The 24,714-nt window shown below is 35.1% G+C and overlaps 4 protein-coding genes across 10 annotated transcripts in view; 3 read left to right on the top strand and 1 right to left on the bottom strand.

Moving 5' to 3' along the window:
- Positions 1-5,248, top strand: part of LOC122318809 (calcium-transporting ATPase 10, plasma membrane-type-like) — a 38,249-nt gene extending 33,001 nt beyond the window's left edge. For all 5 annotated transcript variants that reach the window (XM_043136448.1, XM_043136453.1, XM_043136452.1 and 2 more), the window contains 12 exons: positions 140-199; positions 1,071-1,235; positions 1,349-1,465; positions 1,819-1,917; positions 2,190-2,327; positions 2,404-2,504; positions 3,023-3,068; positions 3,162-3,296; positions 4,080-4,187; positions 4,268-4,359; positions 4,632-4,727; positions 4,823-5,248. In XM_043136448.1, coding sequence (XP_042992382.1) covers positions 140-199; positions 1,071-1,235; positions 1,349-1,465; positions 1,819-1,917; positions 2,190-2,327; positions 2,404-2,504; positions 3,023-3,068; positions 3,162-3,296; positions 4,080-4,187; positions 4,268-4,359; positions 4,632-4,716 — 1,146 coding nt within the window. In that variant the 3' untranslated portion in view covers positions 4,717-4,727; positions 4,823-5,248. The remainder of the gene's footprint in view (positions 1-139; positions 200-1,070; positions 1,236-1,348; positions 1,466-1,818; positions 1,918-2,189; positions 2,328-2,403; positions 2,505-3,022; positions 3,069-3,161; positions 3,297-4,079; positions 4,188-4,267; positions 4,360-4,631; positions 4,728-4,822) is intronic.
- Positions 5,249-9,815: 4,567 nt separating this feature from the next.
- Positions 9,816-13,707, top strand: LOC122317971 (plant intracellular Ras-group-related LRR protein 6-like). The gene is made up of 3 exons (XM_043135068.1): positions 9,816-10,217; positions 10,857-11,026; positions 12,663-13,707. The coding sequence occupies exons 1-3, from the start codon at positions 10,023-10,025 to the stop codon at positions 13,348-13,350; spliced, it is 1,053 nt and encodes a 350-aa protein (XP_042991002.1). The 5' UTR covers positions 9,816-10,022; the 3' UTR covers positions 13,351-13,707.
- A 4,980-nt stretch (positions 13,708-18,687) lies between these two features.
- LOC122317972 (putative oligosaccharyltransferase complex subunit CG9662) lies at positions 18,688-19,540 on the bottom strand. Its single transcript, XM_043135070.1, has one exon. The coding sequence runs from the start codon at positions 19,414-19,416 to the stop codon at positions 18,895-18,897; it is 522 nt and encodes a 173-aa protein (XP_042991004.1). The 5' UTR covers positions 19,417-19,540; the 3' UTR covers positions 18,688-18,894.
- Positions 19,541-20,439: 899 nt separating this feature from the next.
- Positions 20,440-23,963, top strand: LOC122318112 (nucleotide-sugar uncharacterized transporter 1-like). 3 transcript variants are annotated; one of them, XM_043135250.1, is made up of 8 exons: positions 20,440-20,723; positions 20,887-21,046; positions 21,820-21,971; positions 22,086-22,294; positions 22,371-22,464; positions 22,725-22,891; positions 23,013-23,183; positions 23,380-23,963. In XM_043135250.1, the coding sequence occupies exons 2-8, from the start codon at positions 20,956-20,958 to the stop codon at positions 23,621-23,623; spliced, it is 1,128 nt and encodes a 375-aa protein (XP_042991184.1). In that variant the 5' UTR covers positions 20,440-20,723; positions 20,887-20,955; the 3' UTR covers positions 23,624-23,963. The 3 variants fall into 3 exon arrangements, with proteins under 3 accessions (XP_042991184.1, XP_042991183.1, XP_042991185.1); XM_043135249.1 differs by having other exon boundaries at positions 20,440-21,046; XM_043135251.1 differs by lacking the exons at positions 20,440-20,723; positions 20,887-21,046 and adding an exon at positions 21,095-21,633.
- The last annotated feature ends 751 nt before the right edge of the window (positions 23,964-24,714 follow it).

The following is a 24,714-nucleotide window of genomic DNA, read 5'->3' as shown; positions in this document are numbered from 1 at the left end:
TTTGACTCTTTTAAGGCTTTCTATTGAAAGGGGTTGTCTTTGGGGCATCATTTAAAATTTTGAAGATTTTACTCTAAAATCACCTTTGAAAGTTATTCATTTCTTAGTTTTTATTACTCATGTAGACAATGCAATGCAGGATCCCTGTCGTCCTGGTGTCAAAGGTGCCGTGCAACTATGCCAAAATGCTGGTGTTAAGGTACTTTTTGTGTTAATATTTTAGTTTCTTGTAATGTTGAGAACCTGTTTCTGCAATTGTTCTTGTGGTTTACACGATTGATTTGTTGCATATACATCTTCAATGCATAGCAATGACATTTTACTTCTGCTATTTAATGTTTTATTGTCATTTGGGTTCCTAGTGTTCGTCAAAAATGCTTGTGTGCTAGTCTCCTTGTGATGTTGCTTGCTCGTTAAATCTTCATTTTTTTTTTTTTTGGGGGGAAAGCAAGCAAGTTTGTTCCTCTGTAAAGAAACTGTGCAACAAGTTAGATAGTGCCCACAATGTACAACCTGATAACACTAATAGGAGGGTATTGGTCTCCTACAACCACTACCAAAACCCCAGAGAACCCCCCTTCGAAATCAGCAACATGCATGACTACTCAGAGTCAGCTATATGATGGCATTACTTTACTGCCTCAATTTGGACTTGCAATGGGGCTGAAGTCTACTTATCCTTGTACCAATATTTACATTTGCAGCTTGAATTATAATTCAGAGATATCTAAAACATGTAGAAGATGTGTACTATGTCTGTATACCTACTACATATGTATGCTATAATCTCTGATGTTATCTGTAGTACTGCATATAGTGTCTTTTATGTATGTCATCTCTAACGTTATATAATAATGTTAAAATTCTGGTCTAGCATTGCTGCTGCAGCAATAGGTAAAACTATTGCTAGTTTTATCAACCAAGGGGATTTTTTTTGCTTCGTTCTTTAAAGATTTTCCATGTTTGGTATTTGGTCACTGTGTTGATCATGGTGGTATTCCGTTTGATTAATTGCTTTTGCAACTGTGATGCAAATGAGTGAGGAGTATCCATTTTTTTCTGACCTATAGGTGCGGATGGTCACTGGTGACAATATTCAAACTGCTAAAGCAATTGCTTTGGAAGCTGGAATACTGGATTCGACTGTAGATGCTACTGAGCCAAATCTCATTGAAGGACCAGTATTTCGTGCCTTATCAGATGCAGAAAGAGAAAATGTTGCAGATAAGATATCTGTATGATCTTCTCCCTTTGCGTAATTTTTGGTTTACGTTTGTGTGTTTACTTTCACTAATTATATTATTGTGGCCAAACTGGTAGAAATATTATATTTTTGTCCAATATGTAGGTGATGGGGCGGTCTTCTCCCAATGACAAGCTTTTGCTTGTGCAAGCATTGAGAAAGAAAGGGCATGTTGTTGCTGTAACTGGGGATGGCACTAATGATGCCCCTGCTCTGCATGAGGTTTTTTTGTTTCTTCCTTCTGTCTTTTTTTATTTTTAATGGAGTGTTAAATTTGGCCACATCCTTTTGTATGGTTGTTCCTGCTACTAGTAGTATTGTCCATAAAGTTAACATTTGAGTGGTGAATTCTTTAACAAATATATTTGATTATATATATATTTGGATGTTGTGATGAATCCCACTTAAATGGTTACCAATCCTGAATATGCCTTGCTTAAATGTGCATTTTCTTTGTTGAGCAAGAGAAGGGTTGGTCGTCTTGCCTGTAAACTTAAAATCCTCCTTTCATTTTCTAGAACATAGTTTTTTTATTTTCCTGGTCTTGATTGATATTTTGTTATTTTGGAGTTCAGGCAGACATCGGCCTTGCAATGGGTATTGCAGGTACAGAGGTTGCGAAGGAGAGCTCGGATATCATCATCTTGGATGACAATTTTGCTTCTGTCGTAAAGGTTAGTATTGTCTTAAAAGTGCCCTCTTTTTTCGGGCAAGTGATTTTTTTTTCTTCAGTTTGTGTTTGTGATAATTGATTTTGCTTTGCAGTATTTTCGTCTAATTGATCTATAAGATTCTATGCTATTTGCTGTTAATAGACACAATTGACTAGAACTGGGACCCATTAACTCATGAGCTTGTCTTTAAGATTATCCTGGCCGCAATATATATCCATTTCCAGTTTTTAATTCAAAAGAAAATGGTTAATATTTTTTTCTACTATATGTAGGTTGTTAGATGGGGCCGATCTGTATATGCAAATATTCAAAAATTCATTCAGTTCCAACTTACAGTGAATGTAGCAGCTCTGATTATAAATGTTGTGGCAGCGGTTTCCTCTGGTGCTGTCCCACTAAATGCTGTGCAGGTCGCTGCCCCTCTCTCTCTCTCTCTCTGTCTCTCTCTCTCTCTCTCTGTGCTCCATACTGATTCTCTTGTTATAGCTTCTCTGGGTCAATCTTATCATGGATACTCTTGGAGCTCTAGCGTTGGCTACAGAACCACCAACTGATCACCTGATGCACAGGCCACCAGTTGGTCGAAGGTAATAATTTTTGGATAATGGGAGCATTAATTTTATTATGGTTTTTTTAAAACTAAATTTACCCTGTATTTTATTCCAATTACGTGTCATGGGAAAGTATTTTGAAGTTGCAATGTCATTTAATTTATGTTCTTGTTCATTTCAGAGGAAGTTCATAAATTACTTTTTAATGGTGGATCAAAGTTCTCTCTTGTATGCTTTCTGTATACTTGGGTTACACCTTTTGGATGGCATGATTCTGAAATGAATACGTTTTAATTCAATCTTGAACTACTTTGTTAAAAAAAGAAAGGTAGATAAAAATTATTTGGTGGCCTTGTGAACTAAAAGCTTTTCAGGACCGACCTGGAATCTTCCCTTCTGTTCTTTCTTTTCTTTCATAACGTTGTTCAGAGCCTTTTAAATTTTTGTTGGCTGGCATGTCTCCTCTATTTTGAGCTCTTATTTGAACATAAATGAATTGGTTATTGTTTCTTTGATGGTTTGGTGACCATACTGATTTATTATGCGTTTCCCAGAGAACCTCTTATAACAAATATTATGTGGAGGAACTTGCTCATACAGGTACATGCTTTTTCTTGTTTCTTTTGTCTCCAGTACTTCATTAGCATTGCAATTCATTTCTCTCTCATGTTAATAAATTTTGGAATATTGCAGGCTCTATACCAAGTGATTGTCCTGCTTATTCTCCATTTCCAAGGTAGGAGTTTACTGAATTTGGAGCAATACGGCAGCGATCGTGCCAACAAAATGAAGAATACTTTAATATTCAATTCCTTTGTCCTTTGTCAGGTAACTTCTTAGTTGCAAAAATAATTTGAAAAGAAATCTAAATAATTTAAGCTTCTCTTTCTTCGACTTTTAATGTCTTAACTATTTTTTTGGTACTCATTTATTCTATTAAGGCAACTTTGCTGGAAGATCCTATAACTAGGTATTCGAGGTCTGCAATCTAGATTTTATCATGTACAATATGCAATTTTGACCCGCATGACTTCCTCAAGGAATTGATTCGACCTTTTGTAGAAGTGAGATGAAATGGTTTCTTTCTGACTTTATTTTGCCAATGAAAAAAAATATAGAACTCACTAGGTGTAGCTCTTCATCATGCAATTTCTTTCGTATTCTCTGTTTATCTCCATCCTTGTCTCTCGGTTTTGACAAGCTAGAAGTTAGAAGTTAGTGACCATGACTACCTAGTAAGGCTGTGTGTGTGTGGTGTGTATAAGAAAAGCACATGCATTACAGGAAAATTTTCATGGTCGCATGAAAATGTTACGTGTGTTGTATAACACGTTTACAGGACTTTGAAAGCACTGTAGGGTATATGAAGGCACAGTTCTGCTGCCGACTCAAATCACAATCCAACTGAGAATTTATCAATTCACTTGGTCCATGAAATTGTCTCGACTATTTTTCATTATTATTGCTGCTAGTTTTCCGTTATGCTATTTATTTGTGTCCACAAAGTTAACAGCCAAGCTGATCTCACTCCCATGTTTTGTAAATTGCTATATTATGACGGTTATGTGCCAAAGATTAAGCATGTGAATGATCTGATTGGTCCAACTGCAGGTTTTCAATGAATTTAATGCTCGGAAGCCAGATGAATTGAATATATTCAAAGGAATTACTAAAAACTATCTTTTCATGGGGATAGTGGGACTAACCATTGTGCTTCAGGTGAGACTCGAATGGGCTTTGATTTACTTTTTTTCACTTTGTTTTTTTGCTTGGACTAAGCATTTCTTGCTTTTGTTAAGGTTCTTATCATCGAGTTTCTTGGGAAGTTTACCACGACAGTAAAGTTGAATTGGTCGCAATGGCTGATCTCTGTCATCATTGGGTTTATGAGGTGGGTTGATAATGATATGAAAGTTCTTATATTTGGTGGTACTTCCGAAGATGTTTTTGAGCATCTTGCATCTCAACCCTGTTTAGTAGGGGGAATCTCTCCGTCAAAGTGTATTTTTTTTCCTTTGACGACCATTAGCAGACTTGGAAGGTCTACCCAACTACTTTGAAAAGACTCGCCCGTGTGAAAACCACAGGCTTCTATCTTTATATGTTAATGAGTTTATCGTCCCTTAATAACTAACGTCTCTGTGTGTGTGTGTGCGCATTCAGTTGGCCCCTGGCTGTAGTTGGGAAACTGATTCCTGTTCCAGAAACTCCCCTTAGTAAGTTCTTCCATCGAGGACGAAGAACTTGAAGAACTCAAGAGTGAGAAAGTGGAACTATTTATCATCTTAATGGGGTGCATTCAAACTGTTATGGCGTTTTAGATTTGGTTAATTTTTGTATTTCTTGTCTTACAGGTTAGTGTTAGTTGATAGAGGGCTTGAAGAGTTACAGCAGTGCCATCGGCATTTGCCCTCATGTGGATATTGCGTATTTCCTCCCCTGCAGTTAGTTGTATTGTGGAAATAAAGTTCAGTCTATTTCCTTGGTGACTTTTTGGGTCTCTTTACTTGGTGAGACTTTTTGGGATTAGTGGATTTCATTCACGGGAATTGATTTTAATGGAATTCCGATACTACAAAGTATGTATGTCTTTGTTTCGGATTGCTTATAGTTTCAAAACCACATGGTTGTCTCCGATGGCATTGTTCTTTTTCTGTTGGAATGGGATTTTTCAGTTGTAAGCTGTTTTCTTTTTTGAATTTTTAGTGGGGCCACTCATGAACCTCAGGTACGATCGGGAGTAAACTGTTTTGCTTATAAAATTCACGTCGCTTCCTCTCTCGAATGTTTTCCCTATGCTATTCTTCCCTTTCATCCCCCCCACCTTTCTCTCTCTCTCTCTCTCTCTCTCTCTCTCTCGTGTAGACACAGTGCCCCATGCGAAACAATCACAAAGACCAGGAGAGAATAGCTGGCAATAGGTTGAAGATCAAAGGGGCAAAATTTACTAGGGTCAGTTAATGCTTTTGGGAATTTTAGAACCTTTCCCCAAAAAGACAAAAGACAATCTCATTTATAAGTTTTTGATGAAATAGACAAGGGTCAGTCAACGGTAGGAGGGTATCTGCCAATTTGATAGATATGCCGGTGACTTAAGGTCCTTCTGATCATGAACACCTTCGCATGGCACCATATCTTCCGTCTTCTCTCTTTTCAACCAATTGCATTAGGCTAAAAAACATTACTCTGTTACTTTAATTTCCAAATTGATGGACTAGAAATAGTGTTTGTACTTTCGCTCTTTCACCCTCCTCTAAGCTTCTCTATGAACACGTTTTCCCTCCTTGGGTGAGTGGGAAAAAGTCTAGCTCATTAGATTACGTTTCATTTCTTTTTTCTCATAAATTTATAATGGACCGGCCAGTGTTACGAATAAAATTTTTTTCATTAGTGCAATACTATAAAACATTGCATTTTTTATTTTTTGTATTATAAAATTCTCTATGCCCTAAATCTCGTTACATGACATCAATCGCTTTAATCAGAAAATAAAAAACAAACGCACAAGAACGCAAAAATAAAACACACGGGTTTGCCAACATAAGTTGCCACAAGCCATCAAAAACTCTAAAAGTACTTATTTCATATGTATCTCTCACAGGTTGATCACTCTTCGAGCAGATTAAAGGTATATGAAGGCGGCTCGCACTCAGGCAGATGGTATTCCTGATGGATTCCAACTTTAAGAGAACATCAAGATATACACAGCTTATCAGTGCTATTTGTCATGTTGTTTTTATGACTAAATGTTAAGATGTGGGGGAAAAAACATTGTCACAGGACACAGCTTATCAGTGCTATTTGTCATGTTTTTATGACTAAATATTAAGATGTGGGGGAAAGGAGCTTGCTACGTCCACAGAAGATTTCTACAGAAATCTTCTACCGATCAGTGCATTTTTCTTTTTTTTTTTCAATTTTTCTTTTAACATTTTTTAAAACTATTTAAATATTTTTTTAAAAAAAAAAATCACATATTCATTTAAAAACACTTACTTAATCACTAAGAAAAAAAAATTAAAAAAAAATCAAAACAGTTTTCGGTAAAAAATTTCGGTAATCCCTTTCTGTGGGATTAATGTTTTCCATTTTGTTTTGAACCCAAAATGATGCTTTGTCAGGTGGTACTATTTTCCCCGAATAAGGTTATGAGATACCTAGCTGCGTCCTTGTCAAATGCCGTCACAATAAAACATTTCTTCGTCATGGGGCGAAAATTAAAGCGACTATTGGCTGGTTTGGGTAACGAGATTTCAGATATTCTTTAAATAGTAGTAAAAAAAATAATTAAAAAAAATTGAATAGTAATAAGTAGAAGCACAAAACAATACAAATATATAAAAAATAATAGTAAAATATTTTGATAATACTTCACCGAAACTAGCCATTAGACCCAATATATTTCAGCCTGGTTGGCTTAGCCGGCCAATTCTTGCATAAGTTAATCCACAGACGCAGTCTGCCAATATATACATACACACACATATATATATATATATATATATATCGTGGTCAACGTTCGACGGAAGTAAAATATATATATTTACGTAGACAATTTGGTTTTTAAAAGAAATCAGTTTTTAATTAATTAGTATTTGCAATTTTTTTTACTCGTAATTATATAATATATATATATATATATTTGTATCATACTAATCGTTTTGCCTGTTAAGACATATTCAATCTACTGTCAGACAATTAGTATCCTGCATATATGTTTAACCTGCACGCAAAATAAAATAAAAAGAGAAATATTATAATTACAAAAAATATATCAAAAAACTAAATTCACAAATTAACGTAATGATGTAATATATTAGATTATAATATATTTATTTTTATTATAAAATAAATTTTATAAAATCATATCAGTTTACAAATTTATTTTTATAAAAGAGTTTTGTCGTTATAGTAATTTTAATAAGGGAGCCGCTACAGGCCGGACATCGTAAAATTAGAAGATTTACACCCACTAATGGGAGGGTGACACGTTGCAGATATAGCAAATTTACAATAGATGCATAACACAAAAACTAACTACTACGCCTCTTTCAGAAATGCAATCTCCCTCTCCCCACGATGCGCTCTCTCTCTCTCTCTTCACTCTCTCTCTCTCTCTCTCTCTTTTAGAAACAACAATCTACAATCTCTCTTCACTCTTTTTCTCTCTAGAAATGCAACCCCTCTCTTCACTCTCTCTTCCTTTCTAAAACTATGATCTATAATATCTCTTCACTTTCTCTCTCTAAATTAGAGATACGTGCCCTCCATTGCCATATCTCTCTCTCTCTCTCTCTCTCGTATTAGAACAAACCAACCCTGACACCATCTCTCTCTCATTCTCCCCGTTAACACAAATTTGATATCTGTCTCTTGAGATCTCATATGTAATTTTTCTGTTAAATGTGAAAGCACTTGATCTTTCAAATACAATTTATTTTAGTATTCATATAAATTTGTTGAAGGATAATAAATTACTCATGACAATCAAATGTGAGATATTTTTGGCGGACAATTAAAGTTTTTTTCTCATATTTCTTCAAACTTGTGAATATGCTAGGGAGTTCATGTGAATGCTGTAGGGGTCCATGATTTCCTGCAAATTTTGATGTGGCATATCAAAATATAATAAATAATTTAATTTTTTTAATTTTAAAATAAAATTAATATCAAAATATTATATTAAAATAATATTTTATATAATTACCAAGCAGAAATCTTATTTCATTTAATCTAAACTCGTTTTGGGGGAGATTTTGATTTCTGAAGGCTAATTGCCTAATAAATAAGTAGTGGTTAGGTATTGGGAATATTTGATGATTGGAAAGCTAGCTGTTCGATCAATCAGAATGATCCATTAATTCATTGAGTATTACGTACGGTGTACGATCAAATAATAATAATAAAAATAATGGTAGCTTAGATAGCTTTTAGTCAAACTTTCCGCAGTCCTTTTCGATGTCAATATATTATTCCCTTTTAATTATTTTTTATATTAATGCAAAGCATACGGATGCTGTCATATTTACAGCAACAGATTAACGTTATTTTTTTATAAGAAAAATATAGTTACAAATATAATTATGCATTAATCTGTACATTAATGTGATGTGATTGATCAAAAAGTAAATTTTATTGAAAACAGTATTAATTTAAAATTTAAATATGAATAAATCAATATTGGTACACAGATTAGTGCGTAACTGTACTTATATGTAGCAAAACTCTTTTTTTTATATGATCATATTATATATTCTTGAGCTGTACGTACGTGTAGATGATCATAATTATACTCTTTAATTTCTTTACGAATTTTCTTACTTTTTCGCTAATCTTTCTATTATTATTATTATTATTATTATTATTATTTAGATGTGTATATATATATACACATAGGGTAATGATTATTATTTTACTACTTGTAGTGTATTTATTTTCTTTATTATTTTTTTAAAATATTTTTTTAACATTCTTAGCCATTAAAAAAAAATTAAAAAATATATAATTTTAGTGATAGTCACTTGCTTAATCATTAAGTAAAAGAAAAATTTTTTAAAAATTAAAATATTAAAAAAATGATAAAATAATAATAAAAAAGTGGTAAGTGTATCATTATTATACACATAATACCTTCTTTTTTCTTGATCCGGTGGTATTGCAAATCTGCGGGCTAGAATGATCATGAACCCTTTGAAACCGGCCATATGGACCATGTTAAAAAGCATCATAAGCTGATTAAACTATATATTAATTATATATATATATATATGCAAATTCAAGGCCTGGAAAGTAGTGCATGAATGCTATCATGCTTTTTATGATGCCAGTATTACCATTACTACTCATTATTCTTTTTATTTTCCACATGTAATAATTATGAATAGGTGATCATATATTCTATCCGACCGTCCAAAAAATGCACCGAGAAGTAGTGCTTGACCATTGCATGAGTTTAACCGAGCTCCATATATATATATATAGCTAGCTAGGGATATTAAAGCAAAATAAATATTCATCATCATGCATGCACAAAACCACTAAATTTTAATATTATTTTTCTTATCCATTGTCTTATCGATCTTCAAAAGAAAAAAAAGAAAAGGAGTTGCAAAGTTGGATAAAGTCGTAAACAAAATAATAGCAGAAAGCTGCATATATGATGATATATTGGCCCGAGATTCGCGTGCAGCCGAGAATGGGGTTTCAACTTTCAACACAAAAGGAGGGGTTGACCTGATCAAGTGGGAAACATGGCCACGCAATCCCTTAGAATACGGCCGTTGTACTTCACCACCTTTCCCAAAAAAACAAAAACAAAAACAAACGTCAGGCACACGTGGTGGGTAACTGATGACATCAACCCGTACGTCCTTACAGTCCTTTCCTTTGAATATAATGACGGGTCTAATTTCTTGCCAAACAAACACAAACACAAACAAACAAGCCTGACTTATTCTCTCGATGATCACTTCCTTATTAGGTTTCTATTAACAACGTTTGTGTCATTTTCTCGGGAAAAGATCAGAATAAGTACTAATTTCTGGGTTTCTAAGGATGATGTACGAACAGCATCAGCCTCAACAGCAGCTGCAGCAGATGAGGAAGGCGATGGAGAGAAGAAAACCCGCAGAGGAAGAGAGATTAATGGAAATAGTGGATTTAAGTGGGATGTCCTTGGAGTCTCTCCCTACTCCTTCCCTTAATTTAGGCACTATTTGTAAGTTGGACCTCTCCAACAACAATCTTCAGGTATATATTAATTCAAGCTGATTTTATTTTTCGCCAAAATTCAAGTGATTTTCCTTCATCAATACCCTATTTTTTCTTCTTGATAATTTACAGGAGTTTACAGTAAAAGAAATATGCTTGTGTTCTTGAACTAAACCAGTTTTAGCAAGAAAAGCATCCTATATTTACTCGTACGAAATAAGTTCCCGGCCATAATTGTTTATCGCTCGTATGAATCTCTCTTTTCATCTAAAGAAGTACCCCATCACCCATCAAGTTTTGATTTCAAATTTGGTTTTATTTTTGCATTCCTTTGGCAATAGTTACTTTCCATCCTCTCTATCTCTTTTGGCATCTCTTTCCCTTGGAGAAACCATGCGTTCAGCTTCATTAATATCTTCTTTCTCTCCTGTGGCATCCTTCGATCTCATTCTCTCTGATGCAATCTCTAAAAGGGAAAACAAAGACCACGAGAGGAAATTAAAGTTGAATATTTTACTTTACCAGATCATGTTCTATTGCTTGTAACATCCTCCGATCCGATCCTAAAATATAAAATGGCGGGCCGTAGAAGATTGATTAAATTTTATATCTTGAAAATTGATCCCTATCTCTGAGTCTTCTAAGTGTTGATTATTTCTTCGGTTACTAAATTGACAGAGCATGCCGGAGTCCTTGATTGCGAGACTGCTCAACCTGATAGTGTTGGACATGCACTCAAATCAGCTTAAATCGCTCCCAAATTCGATTGGCTGTCTTTCTAAGCTGAAGGTTCTCAACGTCTCCGGCAACCTTATCGAGTCCCTACCAAAATCCATTGAGAACTGCAGGTTTGTCCTCTCCTCTTGAACTTCTTACATGTGGCACGTGATCATATCTATGCTTTTAACAGTAACATCCCAATTAGTCACACTGCATGTCCGGCGAAAATACCAGCTTTCTTATTAGTTATGAAAAACATATATCGACCGTATAAGATCCCTTGAAACTCTTGTATCGCATCATAGAGGTGGACTGAAATATCAAATTTTGTTGGATAACAAGTTTTATTTGGGTACCTCTCATGAAATATTAATCTGGTCGGTCGACGATGACTTCTTTTTCTTTTACCTCAGTAGCCGGTCGACATGTTTAGAGGGTCCAAGTACTCGTATAATAGGGAGAGGGATATACTTAGAAAAGGTGCTTTTGCTGAATTTTATAATTAATGCATATCTTTACTAAATTAAAATTCTGCCTATTGACTCTTTCCTTCGTTAAAGTAACAAGCTGCGACGAAGTGTTGCAACACTAATAGGGTTGTAAAAAAAAAATTGGTGAACCGGTAAATTGGATTGGACCGGATCAAACCAGTGGGATCGGTCCGGTCCTAAGTTTGGTTCGATTTGGTATCGGTTTTATTTTTTTTAAAATCGATCAAAATCAATCCGGTTCCGATTATTCTTTTTCTAAAATCGGATCGGTTCATATATATATTAATTTTTTCTATTATATAATTTTTATATATAATATATAATTATATATAAAATAATTTTGTAATATATAATAAATTACTAATTAATATATTATTTAATTTTAAAATCTTATATCATTTTTTTATTATATTAATAGTTATACCAATATTATATAGTTCATATTAATAGTTATACTAATAATATATCACTATAGTCCATAATACAATTATAAATACATATTATAATATACTATAATATATTATCACAATAATATTATATACTATAATATATAATATATAATATAATACATTAAAACTAGAAAATCGAAACAAACTGGACCGAAAACCGATAAAATTGAAATACCGGTACTTAATCGATTTTAAAAAGATAAAACCGGTATATACCGATTAGGTCTTAAATTTTGCCCAAAACCGAAATGGTTACACTCTTAACCACTGGTGAATGTCCCTTTGTGCTTCTTACTGTAATCTCAGCAAGCGAAAAGATCCTTATATATATATTCTTAGTAAATTAAGCTGTAAGGAAGGGCGCTATCGATGATGAAAACAGACTTTTGGAAAGTGGTTCGGCTAGCTTTCAAATTAATTACTCATTCCCAAAGTAGATTTTTGCTGAAATCCGTAAAAACATTTTTTTTTTCCCGTGTGAACAATAATTAAATCATACCCTAGCATTTGCGGTTGAAAAATTAACCATCACTTTGGGTGTGAGAAATGATACATCTGACTCGTACAAATACGACAGCCCGAAAAACTGCAAAGAAAGTCGCAAAAATGTCCATGGCCTTGTAGAAAATCTAGCAACAGTTTAGATCAAGCGTCCACTACAAGAAAAAATGGTATTTGTGATCAAATCTTTACAACCAAAAGATTATTTATGACTTATTTTCATTTTGCTGGAAATAGTCATGCTGTTTTTTTTTTTCATTTGTAGTTGCACCAAGATGCCGGAAATTTCACTGATATTTTACTGTTTCATGACTCGCCGTCAGATCCTTGGAGGAACTGAATGCCAACTTCAACAAGCTGATGAAGCTCCCAGACACCATCGGCTTTGAGCTTACTAACCTAAAGAAGCTCTCAGTCAACTCAAACAAGCTGGTTTTCCTCCCAAGCTCCACCTCCCACCTGACCTCCCTGCGTGTCTTAGACGCCCGCCTGAACTGCCTTAGGTCTCTTCCCGAAGATCTCGAGAATCTCATCAACCTCGAAGCCCTCAACGTGAGCCAGAACTTCCAGTACCTCGACAGCCTCCCATATTCCATAGGCCTCCTCATCAACCTCATCGAGCTGGACGTCAGCTATAACAAGATAACAACCCTGCCCGACTCCATGGGATGCCTCAGGAATCTCCAGAAGCTTAGCGTGGACGGGAACCCGCTCACTTCGCCTCCTACGGAGGTGTTGGAGCAGGGGTTGCATGCAGTGAGGGAGTACCTGAGCGAGAAGTTGAACGCAGGCCACAGAAGCCCGCAAAAGAAGAAATCATCATGGGTTGGAAAGTTGGTCAAGTGCGGGACCTTCAGTGGTATCAGCAAAAGACACCCTCCTCGCGCAGAGGAGAGCGACGGCTTCATCATGCCGGAGTACAGGTCCATCGACAGCCTTGCTTCGCCGAGGTATATGGGGATGTTCTCGCCGCGTCGCCTCTTCTCTCCCCGCACTTACTTCACTAGATGATCATGTAGAGGCGCAAGAAGCAACATGGTCTTTGGAACAGAAAAAACCCTGTGAATTAAGTTTCGCTGTAAATTAATGTTTTGTTTTGTTTTTGAAATGGGCTTTGTGAAATGGTCATGCATGTATACCACTAGTCGTTTTGCAGGTTGTAAAGTCAGTGGTGGAGGGTTTTGTTGGGATTGTACGTACGTAGGCCTTTCGAAGACTTCTCCGAGCCCTAGGTAAAGGGCGCCGGTTTTTTTCACTCTGATCATGTACTAAGTATGACGTTGATATGTATGCAAATAGCTAGGATGATGGGTATCATGTTTTGGTATCGAACCTAAATAAACATCACAAAATTGGTTTACCTTAAAAGGTTTTATAAAGGAAGCTGCTGTTTGGTCATCTGACCAGTTTACAATCTAAATGGACTGCTTGACTTACAGTGCCGTGGCCTGGGGTACTATATATAAATTATAATGCTAACGAAATATCAAAGCTTATGATGAGCCTTGTTTTATAATCATTGCTGTTAATAAAAAATAAAATGAGAAATGGATCCAAATAGAAAGATGCATCACAATTGAGGAAAAAACAAGTGTTATTTTCTTTCTTTATTTAGGAAAAGGCTAGATAATATCTTCAAGTCGCAAGTGTATTTTTTTTTTAAATATTTAAAAGTTACTTAGTAAATTTGTATTTTTTTTAATGTTTAGAAAAAACTTAATTAAAAAAAAAAAAAAAAAAAAAAAAAAACTAGTAGACACGTCCACTTGAGTAAGAGCTGTGCAGCCCACTATCACTACACTTTTTAAATATGACTTAGCAACCACGTGGCACTGCTAGGTGAAGCAGTTGATCTGAGCAGTAAACCCTTTTATAAATAAGCTCAATATATATTCACACAGAAAAATGGAGTGAATACTCAATAAGAGTATTAGTAATAGCCTAGTCATTTGTCAATATAAGTTTAAATTAAAACTAAATACTTAAAAAAATATCTACATTGATATAGCAAAATTTCTCAAGTTTGATATTTATGCTATAGTAAATCTGAGCTCCTCTTCATCTTTGGCGAGTTACTGTACATGGATAAAAATATTATTTTATTATTTCTCTACATTCCGCTCACTCTTTCCTTTAAATTTTCTTTGTCTTTATCCCCAAAACCCTCAATTTCATTTTTCTTCTTTATTTCTCCCAAAACTCCCCTTTTTCGACCGAGGCTTCCCCTTTCTCTCCGTCGCTATTTTCTTCTTCAACCTGCAAGCCATATTCTTTTTCAATCCCATTCTTACTACCTCACTTTTTCCCAGCTTGCAAGCGTCCCCTTCTCTCCAACGGTTGCCTTCTCCAGTGGTTGTCATCGTCTTCGTTCTCTCCAAAGTAGGTCTCCCTTCCTCGCTCTTCTCTCCCTCTTCTCTGTGCATTCTTTATGCCGTTGTTATAGATCCCTCTTCTCTTCCTATTCTCCAATTATGACTTTATCTTCAACAACATGATTAAATCACCTCTTGTGTTGCAAGGACAAATAGATGGACTAAATCGGCTTGCTCCACAAATCATCTAGAAGGTTCTTCAATTTCTTCCATGAATCAGGTTGGCTCTACCCTATACAACAACATCTGTTGATCATCAAATCTGCCATAATAGTTGTGCCTTTTGGGTAAATGCTTTGCTTTTTTTTTTCTTTTTTGGATGAAATGGTATTTTGATATCGTGTATTAAATTTGCTACATATTTGTTTGGTATTTTTTTGGGCAACTATTGATATTGCTTTTGATTCTCCGTTTTGGCATATTGTTATTGAGTATGGTGTATTGCATTTTTTTCTCTGAAATGATACGGTGTATTGCATTTGATATTGGGTATTAATTCTCTACCATCTCTATTTTGGCATATTATTTGTTGATTTTGGCATATTATTTGTCTGTAATGACCAATTATTTACTGCTAGCTTAATGGTTCAAAACAATAGATATGGGCATATGTAGCTTGATGTTTACATCATGATGTGCAACTTTGATGAATGAATGCTGCATGATGAATACAATTGTTGTCTGCAGGGTAGTATAAGATGTTATATTTGTCTAAAGTCTAAACAGGCTGATCTTGAACAATATTTGTCCAAATTTTTGTTCCATTTTTTGTTGTATCCGTCCAAAAAATAGCTACTAGCTTCTACAATGAGGTGTAGAAGATGTTCCCTCGGATATCATTGCAATTGCTTGTATCATATCCAACTCATGATAAGAATAATCATCATCAAAATTCGAAGAGGGATCCATAGCAAATTAATGGAAGAAAAATAGAAGAATTGGAGAAAGAAAGGTTGGTTTTTGATCAATGTAGTTAGAAGATGGGTTTATTTATAGGGTTTGATACTCGACTATTAGTTATAATTAAAAAAATTGGTAAAAGAAGAAGGGTTAGCAAAGATTAGTTCATTCAAGAATTGTAGATGATGATTAGTTGGTATAATAAGTCGTTGGCATGTTTGTTGGCTTCAACCACAATTTTGAAAATGTTGGGTAGAAGAAATGTCTGTATGTTTGTTTATGTGATTATTGGGTGAATGATTGACAAAATATATTTATTGAATAATTAGGTTGAGGGAAAAAATATTTGAAAAATAATAATTTTATTAAAAAATAAAATTATGAATTAATATATAAAGTGTATTTGTAAAATATTAAAAAAAATTATCAAATATTATGTAAAATATTAAAAAAATTATCAAATATTATTAAAATAAATAATATTATATTATTATTTAGACTTTAAGATCGATAGCTAGTTCAATGTGAACTAATCTAGCTAGAAGTCCATATTAATTATGACCTAAAAATAACATTCTAGCTAAATTTTAAATTTGGCAGGCATTGCTAATGCTCTAACAAGTTATTAGAGTGGATAATAGAAGGAACATGTGAGAAGAGAGATGGTTGTTGAATGCAAGAAACGCTGAGATTTGATGCGTCTTTAACGTAATGATGAGCTAGCTAGCAAAACCACAATCAGAAGTAGAATTCGAAAGAAATAGGAACCGATACGATTTCGGATTGATCATTAGGGAATAAGCTTCAGATATAAATACTTTTACACCACTTGAGTCCATCAAAGGCCATTTCCCTATTTACAGTACTCACTCCCTTCTGCCCATTTTTTCTCCTCAATTCCCCACAAATTGCAATAAACGGATCTTCCATGCATGCAAGGGCAGAGGATTACTAATACAAGCAGAAATCGCAAACAAATGAGAAACTTTCAGCAATTTGGAATTATATATAGAGCAAGATTTGAGTTGGCTAAATAAAAAAGCCTTGGAACCTATTGCATGAGCGCGCAGCTCTATCTAATGTGAGCTATAAGTTTAGTAATTTAATGATGGGCAAATTCAATTAAGCATGAAATTAATAAGAAGTACTGATATCTCTAAATTAAGGGAAGCAAAAAAGTATGAGCAGTAAAAGCAAATGCAAAAGGCATAATAATTAAGCACGACGAGAGTACACAGGTGGTCCATTCCATGTTTAAAGGCCTAAAATCAGCACGAATCATGGAAGCAACAAACGCATGCGCCCAGACACGAAAACAATAAAGGCTTGAACTTATCAAATGTCACTTTCTAACCTTAATTTTCAATTTAAAACAAGTACCTAAATCCTTAAATATTAAACCCAAACGATTATGCTTAATATTAGCTCCAATGATTCAAGTTGTAAAACTCCCCAAACATTTCTGAAATCCCCACATGTTTGGATGAAAAAGGGAGTACACCTGCCGCTAGTTATAGCCTTCCTTTTGTGCTGCTTTCCTGGTCCTGATCACCCCAACTATTCACCAGTCGCCACTTCAATCAAAGTCCTAGTGATACCCACGACCACTTCCATTACAAAGACAGAGATTATGAATTAAACCTTCAACGAGTTGGATCCCAACATATATAGTTGTTCTTGAGGTACTCGATTCTTTCTACCATACAATTCACCTTATAACCATTCCAATACACCTTATAGGTGAATCCTCACAATAACTGTATTGCAAGACGTGATAAAAATCCCCTATTAACACAATACCTAACAACAATAGCACTTATAACAAGAGTACACGTATTCACTTTACCTATATCATATTCACCTACCGTCTTGGTTTAATCTGTTTCCGATAGTATAGAGTCTAGATACGCTTCAATCTATTGTTTGACTTACATGAGCGACTTGTTGGCCCCAAGGGCCTACTGACTGCATCCTAACAAAATCTAACATACATATACTGAAACTAGCTACTCATAGACCAAAAAATACAAACAAAAAAAGAAGCATGATATCTAATGCTCAAACTTCATATTCTATTTAAATCTCAAGGTTGGGCTAGAAGAGAATACAGATAACTTCATATTCTATTTAAATCTCAAGGTTGGGCTAGCAGAGAATACAGATATTAACTCCATCACAACACACACATATACACACAAAGCAGCTTTGGTCCAGCCCCGAAATACAGCATTACAGCGCATGCATAAGCTACTCCCTATTCATGTCACAACATTGAGCAATCAGTTCACATCATTCGAAGTAAAAAATTACATTCCAAAATTAAATGTTCATAATAACAACACATGTGCGAGCAAGTATAAAGACCTGAACTCTAAATGATTGTCACATTCTACCTTTATGTTTAAAAACAACTTTCTAAATTCCTAATATTCTTAAGAGTTATTTTCATCCAAGTAGGGTTTAGAGTTTAGATTTTAATCTGTGTATGAGTACAGAGTATGCTTGAATCTAATGCTTACTACTCACATGAACGCCTTGTTGACCCCGAGGGCCTGCTGGCTGCATCCTAACAAACTAGCGATTGATAGACCAAAAAACTATGAAAAAAATGAAGCATGATATCTCATGCTCAAACTTCGTATTCTATTTAAAACTCAAGGTTGGACAAACTGAGAATACTGATGCTAACTCCATCACAACACACACCCACACAAAGCAGCGGTTGATCCAGCCAGGAAATGCAGCATTACAGCGGATGGATGAGTTACAACTTATACATGGTTTCAGGTGGGGATTAACTATTTTTTTTTTTTTAACTATATATATATACACATATATATTTATATCATAGCATCCAGCAATCAGTTCACACCATTCGAAGGTATAACTTCAATTCCACTATTAAAACGTTCATTACACTATTTCCTCTATAAACAAATAGTAGAAAACGAGAACGGAATATATAATCCAAACAACTGATTAAAAATATATATATATATATATATATATAATCCAAACAACAGTCCTTTCATGCAGAAATGTCGTACGCAAGCAGATGAAAATCATGAAATGCTAATAGCTGAGGGGAAAAAAAGGAGTGATCACATCCCACTAATAATAGTAGTAATTGTAATTCAGAAATAGGAAAACCATAACATAAGGCGCTAGAGATGTGAGAAAAGATAAATAATTGTATAGAATAAATCTATTCAAGAAACAACCTAGAAAGGAATCCCGCAAACATACAAGAAAGGGATATGACTCCCCGATTGAATTTCAAAATTCATCTTAGATAAGCCGGGATCTTAATCCGAATAAATAGCATACTCATCATGTAGGCAATCACAACGGAGGCGATCCCCGCGGTGGCGTAGGAGACCTTGACGGACTTGGTGCGGTTGCGATCAAGCGCGAGGTCCATGAGCACGACGCCGACGCCGCCGAGCACGAACATGAAGCCGGAAGAGAGGCCCTCGACAATGTACTGGCCGTTGACGCGTCCGGGGAGGAAAACGACGGGTCGTACGGATCCTGTGGCGCGGTCCTGGGTGGAGCCTATACCGGGTGGCTCGACAATGACGTCGTATACGATACCGGAGACGACCATAAAGTAGGTGAGGAGAACGAGGGCGTAGACGGTCATCGGGGAGGGAAGGGTTAGGGTTGGGAGCTTGAGGCGGAGCTTAGGTGGGCGGAGGAATCCGAATGGAAGGATTCGGAGGAGGTGGAAGATCGGGTCCATGGACGTGGATGATGGTGGCTCCGTTGCAGCGGTGAGGCTTTGGGTTTCGGGTTTGGACCTCATGTTGGGTGGTGGGTCGGGTCGAACAGAGGAGGGGAACTCTGAACTCGAAGGAAACGCAGCTGTTGTACACTAGCAGACTAGCAGTGTAGCTTGCGACTTGTGGGGGTTGGACTTCAAAGGTTAAGAGCAGGTTTGATAGATAATAATTTTTATCTCAAATTTAAAACTTTTAAATATAAATTTTTTTTTATTATTATAATTTTTTTAAATTTTTATATAAAATATAATAAATAATTAAATTTTTTTAAATTTTTATATAATTTTTTTAAATTTTAAAATAATAATAATATTAAAAATAATATTTTAAATTCTTATCTCAAATTTAAAATTCTCATCTCAATTAACTATCGACTCAATTGTGGATGTGTTTGGTTATGAGAAGAATGTGCCCTGATTATGGATTAGAATATGGTGTTACGCCATTCTAGTTTTATCTAAAGAAAAAATCTACACAATTTCTTACTATTTATACAACCTCCACACACCACATTATTTTTAATTATTATTTTTTTATCAAATATTTAATATATGAATAATGAATAAAATAATTAAATTAATTTAAAATAATAAAATTAAAATATTAAAATATTAAAAATTTGAAAAAAAAATGATATATGGAGGTATGAAAGTTTTGTTAATAGAAACCTGCAAAATTTATGTTTAAACCCTTTTGATCAAAGTTGAATTCAAAACAGTTGAGAGGTGGAAATATAATTCAAGAAATATTATAATCACGAATAGATTTTATAATTTAATATATTACGTTAATTTATAAATTTATTTTTATAAAAAATATTTATAGTCAAAATATTCTTATATAAATTGTGACTATGGCAGATGATCAAATCCTTATCTTCATTATCTATACCTTGAAAAATTCAAGTTTTGTAAAAGAAAAAACAAGGAATACCTCAGTGACACACAGATTTGTCCTGTATTCTCATAAGAGGTCCTCCACCCACCCCATCAATTATGGTACCATGCACATCAATACGACCGTATCTAGAGAAAGATGGGCTTCCCCTAAGAAGAAGTCGGGATAAACACATAAACATTTGAAATTAGATTAGATAGAAACCAGTAACCGTTACAAATTTATCACGATCTATCAGTCTGGTTGGTAGGTCTGTCCGTAATTTACGACAAAACACGATGATGATGATGATGATGATGATGATCAAACTTTATAAGAGTTCCAGATGGCCGCTTCTTTCATTAAACTCTCTTCTCACAGCTTCATTTTCCGTGATCATCGTTCTCCTCACTTCACATGTTTCCACTTTTCCGTCTCCCTCTCACACTCACAGGTGTGGATTGGCTTTGGTTAATGTGCTCCGGCGTGTATTTTTTATCGTCTTTTTTATCTGGTCTCTCGGGGTCTTCTTTTTTAACAATTGAACTCTTACTGAACTTGTCCGGTTCTGCACTCTCATTCATGCAATGCTTCTCTCTCTCTCTCGACGGTCTTAGAGAAAAGCAGACCCCATTTTGATTTCTCTGAGAGGGCGTGGACGAGAGAGAGATATCAGAGAGTGAAGAATGCTGTGTAGCGGTAAAATGTTCGATTTCTTAGGAAGGAAAGATATCAGGAAAATTCTTAAGCGCAAAGATAGTGATGCCGGACAAAAAGGTTACTACTTACGACATCCTCATTTTTTTGGGTCCTTTACACCGAGTTTGCCTCTGTTTTTTGATCTATTAGCTTTCTGGGTGTTTTCTTTTTATAGATTAGGTTTTTGAGTGTACATCGGCTGTGATGGATTTCTTAGTTTTGTTGATCTGGTCCGCGCTGAAGCTTGTGGTGATGAATATAATGAATAATATAATTTTGTGCGGTATTAATTGATTTCTCCTGTTATTATTTATCTGTTACATCTGGCAGTTCTTGGCATTATTCATTTATTTATTTCGACGAATTTAATGAACTGTGTTAAATTCTATCGCTTTGTTTTACTGTTCGGTACTTAGCTGTTATTAGTGTTGTTACCATCATGTTTTTACCATACCTTTTAGCCTTGAGTGGTGTTGTCGAAAGAAAATGGGGGAAGCAAGCGAGGAACGAAAGTAAGAAAAAACAGAGGAGAGGGAAGAGAGGAGTGGAGAGGGTCAGGTAGAGGAGAGGAGATGACAAGGGGAAAGGAAGGGAAGAAGCTCCTGTGGCTGTTTTTCTAGAGAGAAGGCGTAGCGTTTCCTCTCACGGGCTCTCACTTAATGCTGGTTTAATTTATTTGATTAACAGATTGTTTCGTGTACTTAATTTCCTTTTTCTTGAACTTCTTGGGTATTGGACGAAATGATTCTATATTGATATAAAATGTAGTATAACATGATTTTTTTAATTTTGAAGGAATTTTAATCTCAATTTGATTGATTTTTGTCCATTTTTTTCTCTCATAAACGCAGTGAAAGTGCTGGAAGAGTTAAGATCTTTTGTTTTTAACAAATTTTGCTCATCTGAAGGAGCAATGCGTCAACCACAATGTAGATGTGGCCCCATTACTGCTCTCACCTTCAATTTTGTGGTTGCTGTTGGTATTATTTTCATGAATAAATTGGTTTGTATTTAACCTTTTTTTAATATATGTAATCTAATTATGTAAATGCCATAATGTATTATGCACTCCATACTTCCCAGCTCGTATCTGATTCGGCCTTATTTGTTTTTTCAGGTGCTCAATAAAGTTAAATTCAAGTTCCCCATATTTCTTACTTTTATTCACTATGTTATAAGCTGGTTATTGATGGCTGTGCTAAATTCATTTTCTATTCTCCCTGCGTCTCCTTCCTCAAAATTGACACCTTCATCTACTTTAATTGCTCTGGGCACTGTTATGTCTCTATCTACAGGGCTTGCTAATGTCAGCTTAAAATACAATAGGTGAGATATGTTATCTCCTGTTTCCATGATTTAAGTATTCTGTTTCTGACACTGAGTTGAATACCTCTGTTTTCAGTGTGGGATTCTATCAGATGTCTAAGATTGCTGTAACACCATCAATTGTTCTGGCTGAGTTTATATTTTATAAGAAGAAGGTTTCTTTCTCCAAGGTAGCTGTTTATAGTTTCTCTTCTTATCTCTTGAGATTATGGCAATTTCGTAAGCTTTGTGTAGACAATACCGGGTAGGTGCTTGTACAGGCCTGGGTGCATTTGAGTGTCAAGTGTGTTTTGCTTTCTAAAGATGTAATATTCTTGTTGAATTGCTCACTGACGAGAGTTAATGATTCTTTATGTGATCTGCCCATGTTACTGATGTAGGTCATCGTATCATGCTTTTTATTTGAAATCTTGACAATGAAATCTTCCAGGTGCTTGCACTTACCGTAGTATCTATTGGTGTTGCTGTGGCTACGGTCACTGATCTCCAATTCGACCTCTTTGGTGCTTGTGTAGCATTGGCATGGATAATACCTAGTGCAGTTAACAAGATCCTCTGGTCCAGTTTGCAGCAGCAGGAGAATTGGACGGCCTTGGCGTAAGTTTCAAGCTCTTTCAAATGTCTCCCCTTTTTTCATATAGCTCTCACCTATGTTTATTTGCTTCTAGAAAAGTTGGATAAATTGTATGTTAACAAGGATGTTAAATAATTTAAACAGCTTGATGTGGAAGACAACGCCGATCACTTTGTTATTTCTGGTTGCCTTAATACCTGTATTAGATCCCCCTGGTGTCCTCTCATTTGATTGGAATTTGAATGGCACATTGGCTATTCTTACATCAGCAGTTCTTGGCTTCTTGCTTCAATGGTCAGGTGCTTTAGCACTTGGGTAAGCAATCTCTGTTCATTCTTTTGACTATTCCATGCCACAGCCTGTTTGGTCCCATAGCTTGAGATATATGACTTTCTATCTCTCACTTTGTTGTTTTGGTCAGTTCATACTCTGGAGTGTAAAGTTTGCAGAACTCTGAGAAACTATCTTGTTAATCTTGGTTTGTTTTCTGTTTGGTTCTTCTCTCTCTCAGGGCTACATCTGCCATAACCCATGTTGTTCTTGGGCAATTCAAAACATGCGTTCTTCTTCTAGGAAACTACTCTCTGTTTGGATCAAATCAAGGAAAAACTAGTATCTGTGGAGCATTCACGGCAATTGCTGGTATGTCTATTTACACTTACCTTAACATGATGCAGAAATCAGGCAAAACACCTCCTCGACAGGCCTCCTCTTTGCCTATATCCAGTTTGAGCAAAGAAAATGGCAACACGTGATGATGGAAATTATGGCGGGGAATCAGACAAACAAGAATACGGTACCTAAACTTTTGATATGAAGATTAATGAGGAAGATGAATCTCTTTTTAACTCGAGTTGTTATATCAACTGAATTTTGCTCGAACTTTACTGATTTCCATGTAAAGGATCTCTGTCAACGTTTTATAGACTAATGGAATGCTACATAACATTAGATCATTGTTATAGCTCCAGTGGCTTGTGTAGATCACCATGTGGAGTGCTTTACTAATCTCCTGCTGCAAACTGAACACTGTAAAAATGAATTGTCTGAGGGATTTTTAACCCGAATACAATTTCGGGCTGTTCTTTCTCCACACACACACGTATTTGGTATTTTTTTCAAGACAGATATACAGGAGTTCCATATCATATAACGCAAATTAGTGTTGAAGAAGTTGACCAAAAGCATTATCTCCACAATTTCTTGTTCATTGCGTGCTGGGGCAAGTGACTATGCAATGATATAATCCGAAAGCAATAGAAGACCAGGGGAGAATAGAAAGTACTATATAAAAATAGTACTGAAATTGTTTCATTGTTATTCATAATTTTATCTAAATCTGTTTCCATTGTAATGAGTTTATAGTTGACCTAACCATTTCAATCAAAGTTGAAAACTTGGCTTTTGTCCGTTGTCAAAAACGGCAGCAGACCCACAGGCCAGAGAGAGACGTGATAGAGTTCTTTGGTGTGACTTGGATGCATGATGTCGGATAAGTCATATGTCGGTCCTATGACATACGGGAATTCCTCGGCTCTTATTGCTTATTGGAGGGATGTCTTGGAGCTAGATGCCAAGGGATTCAGAAGCAGAAGCCCTTCATGTGCGTAACTCTAGATCGACTACTTCCCATCTTAACTCACAAGGCATTCCTCAGTTTAAGATGAGATGGTCTAATTTTCCAAAAAATTCCTTGGTATCTGTTTGATAATATAATTATTTTCAAGTATTCTCATAATATCATTTAAAAAACAAAACATTTTAATTTTAAATTTTTAACTTTTTATTTAATCATTACAATTTTTCTCAAATTTCTAAACAAAACACAAAAAATAATATTACTTTC

The sequence above is a fragment of the Carya illinoinensis genome, chromosome 8 (genome assembly GCF_018687715.1).
Source record: "Carya illinoinensis cultivar Pawnee chromosome 8, C.illinoinensisPawnee_v1, whole genome shotgun sequence".
Lineage (NCBI taxonomy): Eukaryota > Viridiplantae > Streptophyta > Magnoliopsida > Fagales > Juglandaceae > Carya > Carya illinoinensis.
This window is presented reverse-complemented; position numbering and strand designations above follow the sequence as displayed.

Bases quoted from the DNA above. Each gene is read 5' to 3' on its own strand.
- LOC122317971 (XM_043135068.1), top strand. From the start codon at position 10,023: ATGATGTACGAACAGCATCAGCCTCAACAGCAGCTGCAGCAGATGAGG. The intron at 10,218-10,856 runs GTATATATTAAT...CTAAATTGACAG, and splicing joins TCTCCAACAACAATCTTCAG to AGCATGCCGGAGTCCTTGAT. The intron at 11,027-12,662 runs GTTTGTCCTCTC...ACTCGCCGTCAG, and splicing joins AAATCCATTGAGAACTGCAG to ATCCTTGGAGGAACTGAATG.
- LOC122317972 (XM_043135070.1), bottom strand. From the start codon at position 19,416: ATGAGGTCCAAACCCGAAACCCAAAGCCTCACCGCTGCAACGGAGCCA.
- LOC122318112 (XM_043135250.1), top strand. From the start codon at position 20,956: ATGCTGTGTAGCGGTAAAATGTTCGATTTCTTAGGAAGGAAAGATATC. The intron at 22,295-22,370 runs GTGAGATATGTT...CTCTGTTTTCAG, and splicing joins GTCAGCTTAAAATACAATAG to TGTGGGATTCTATCAGATGT. The intron at 23,184-23,379 runs GTAAGCAATCTC...TCTCTCTCTCAG, and splicing joins TCAGGTGCTTTAGCACTTGG to GGCTACATCTGCCATAACCC.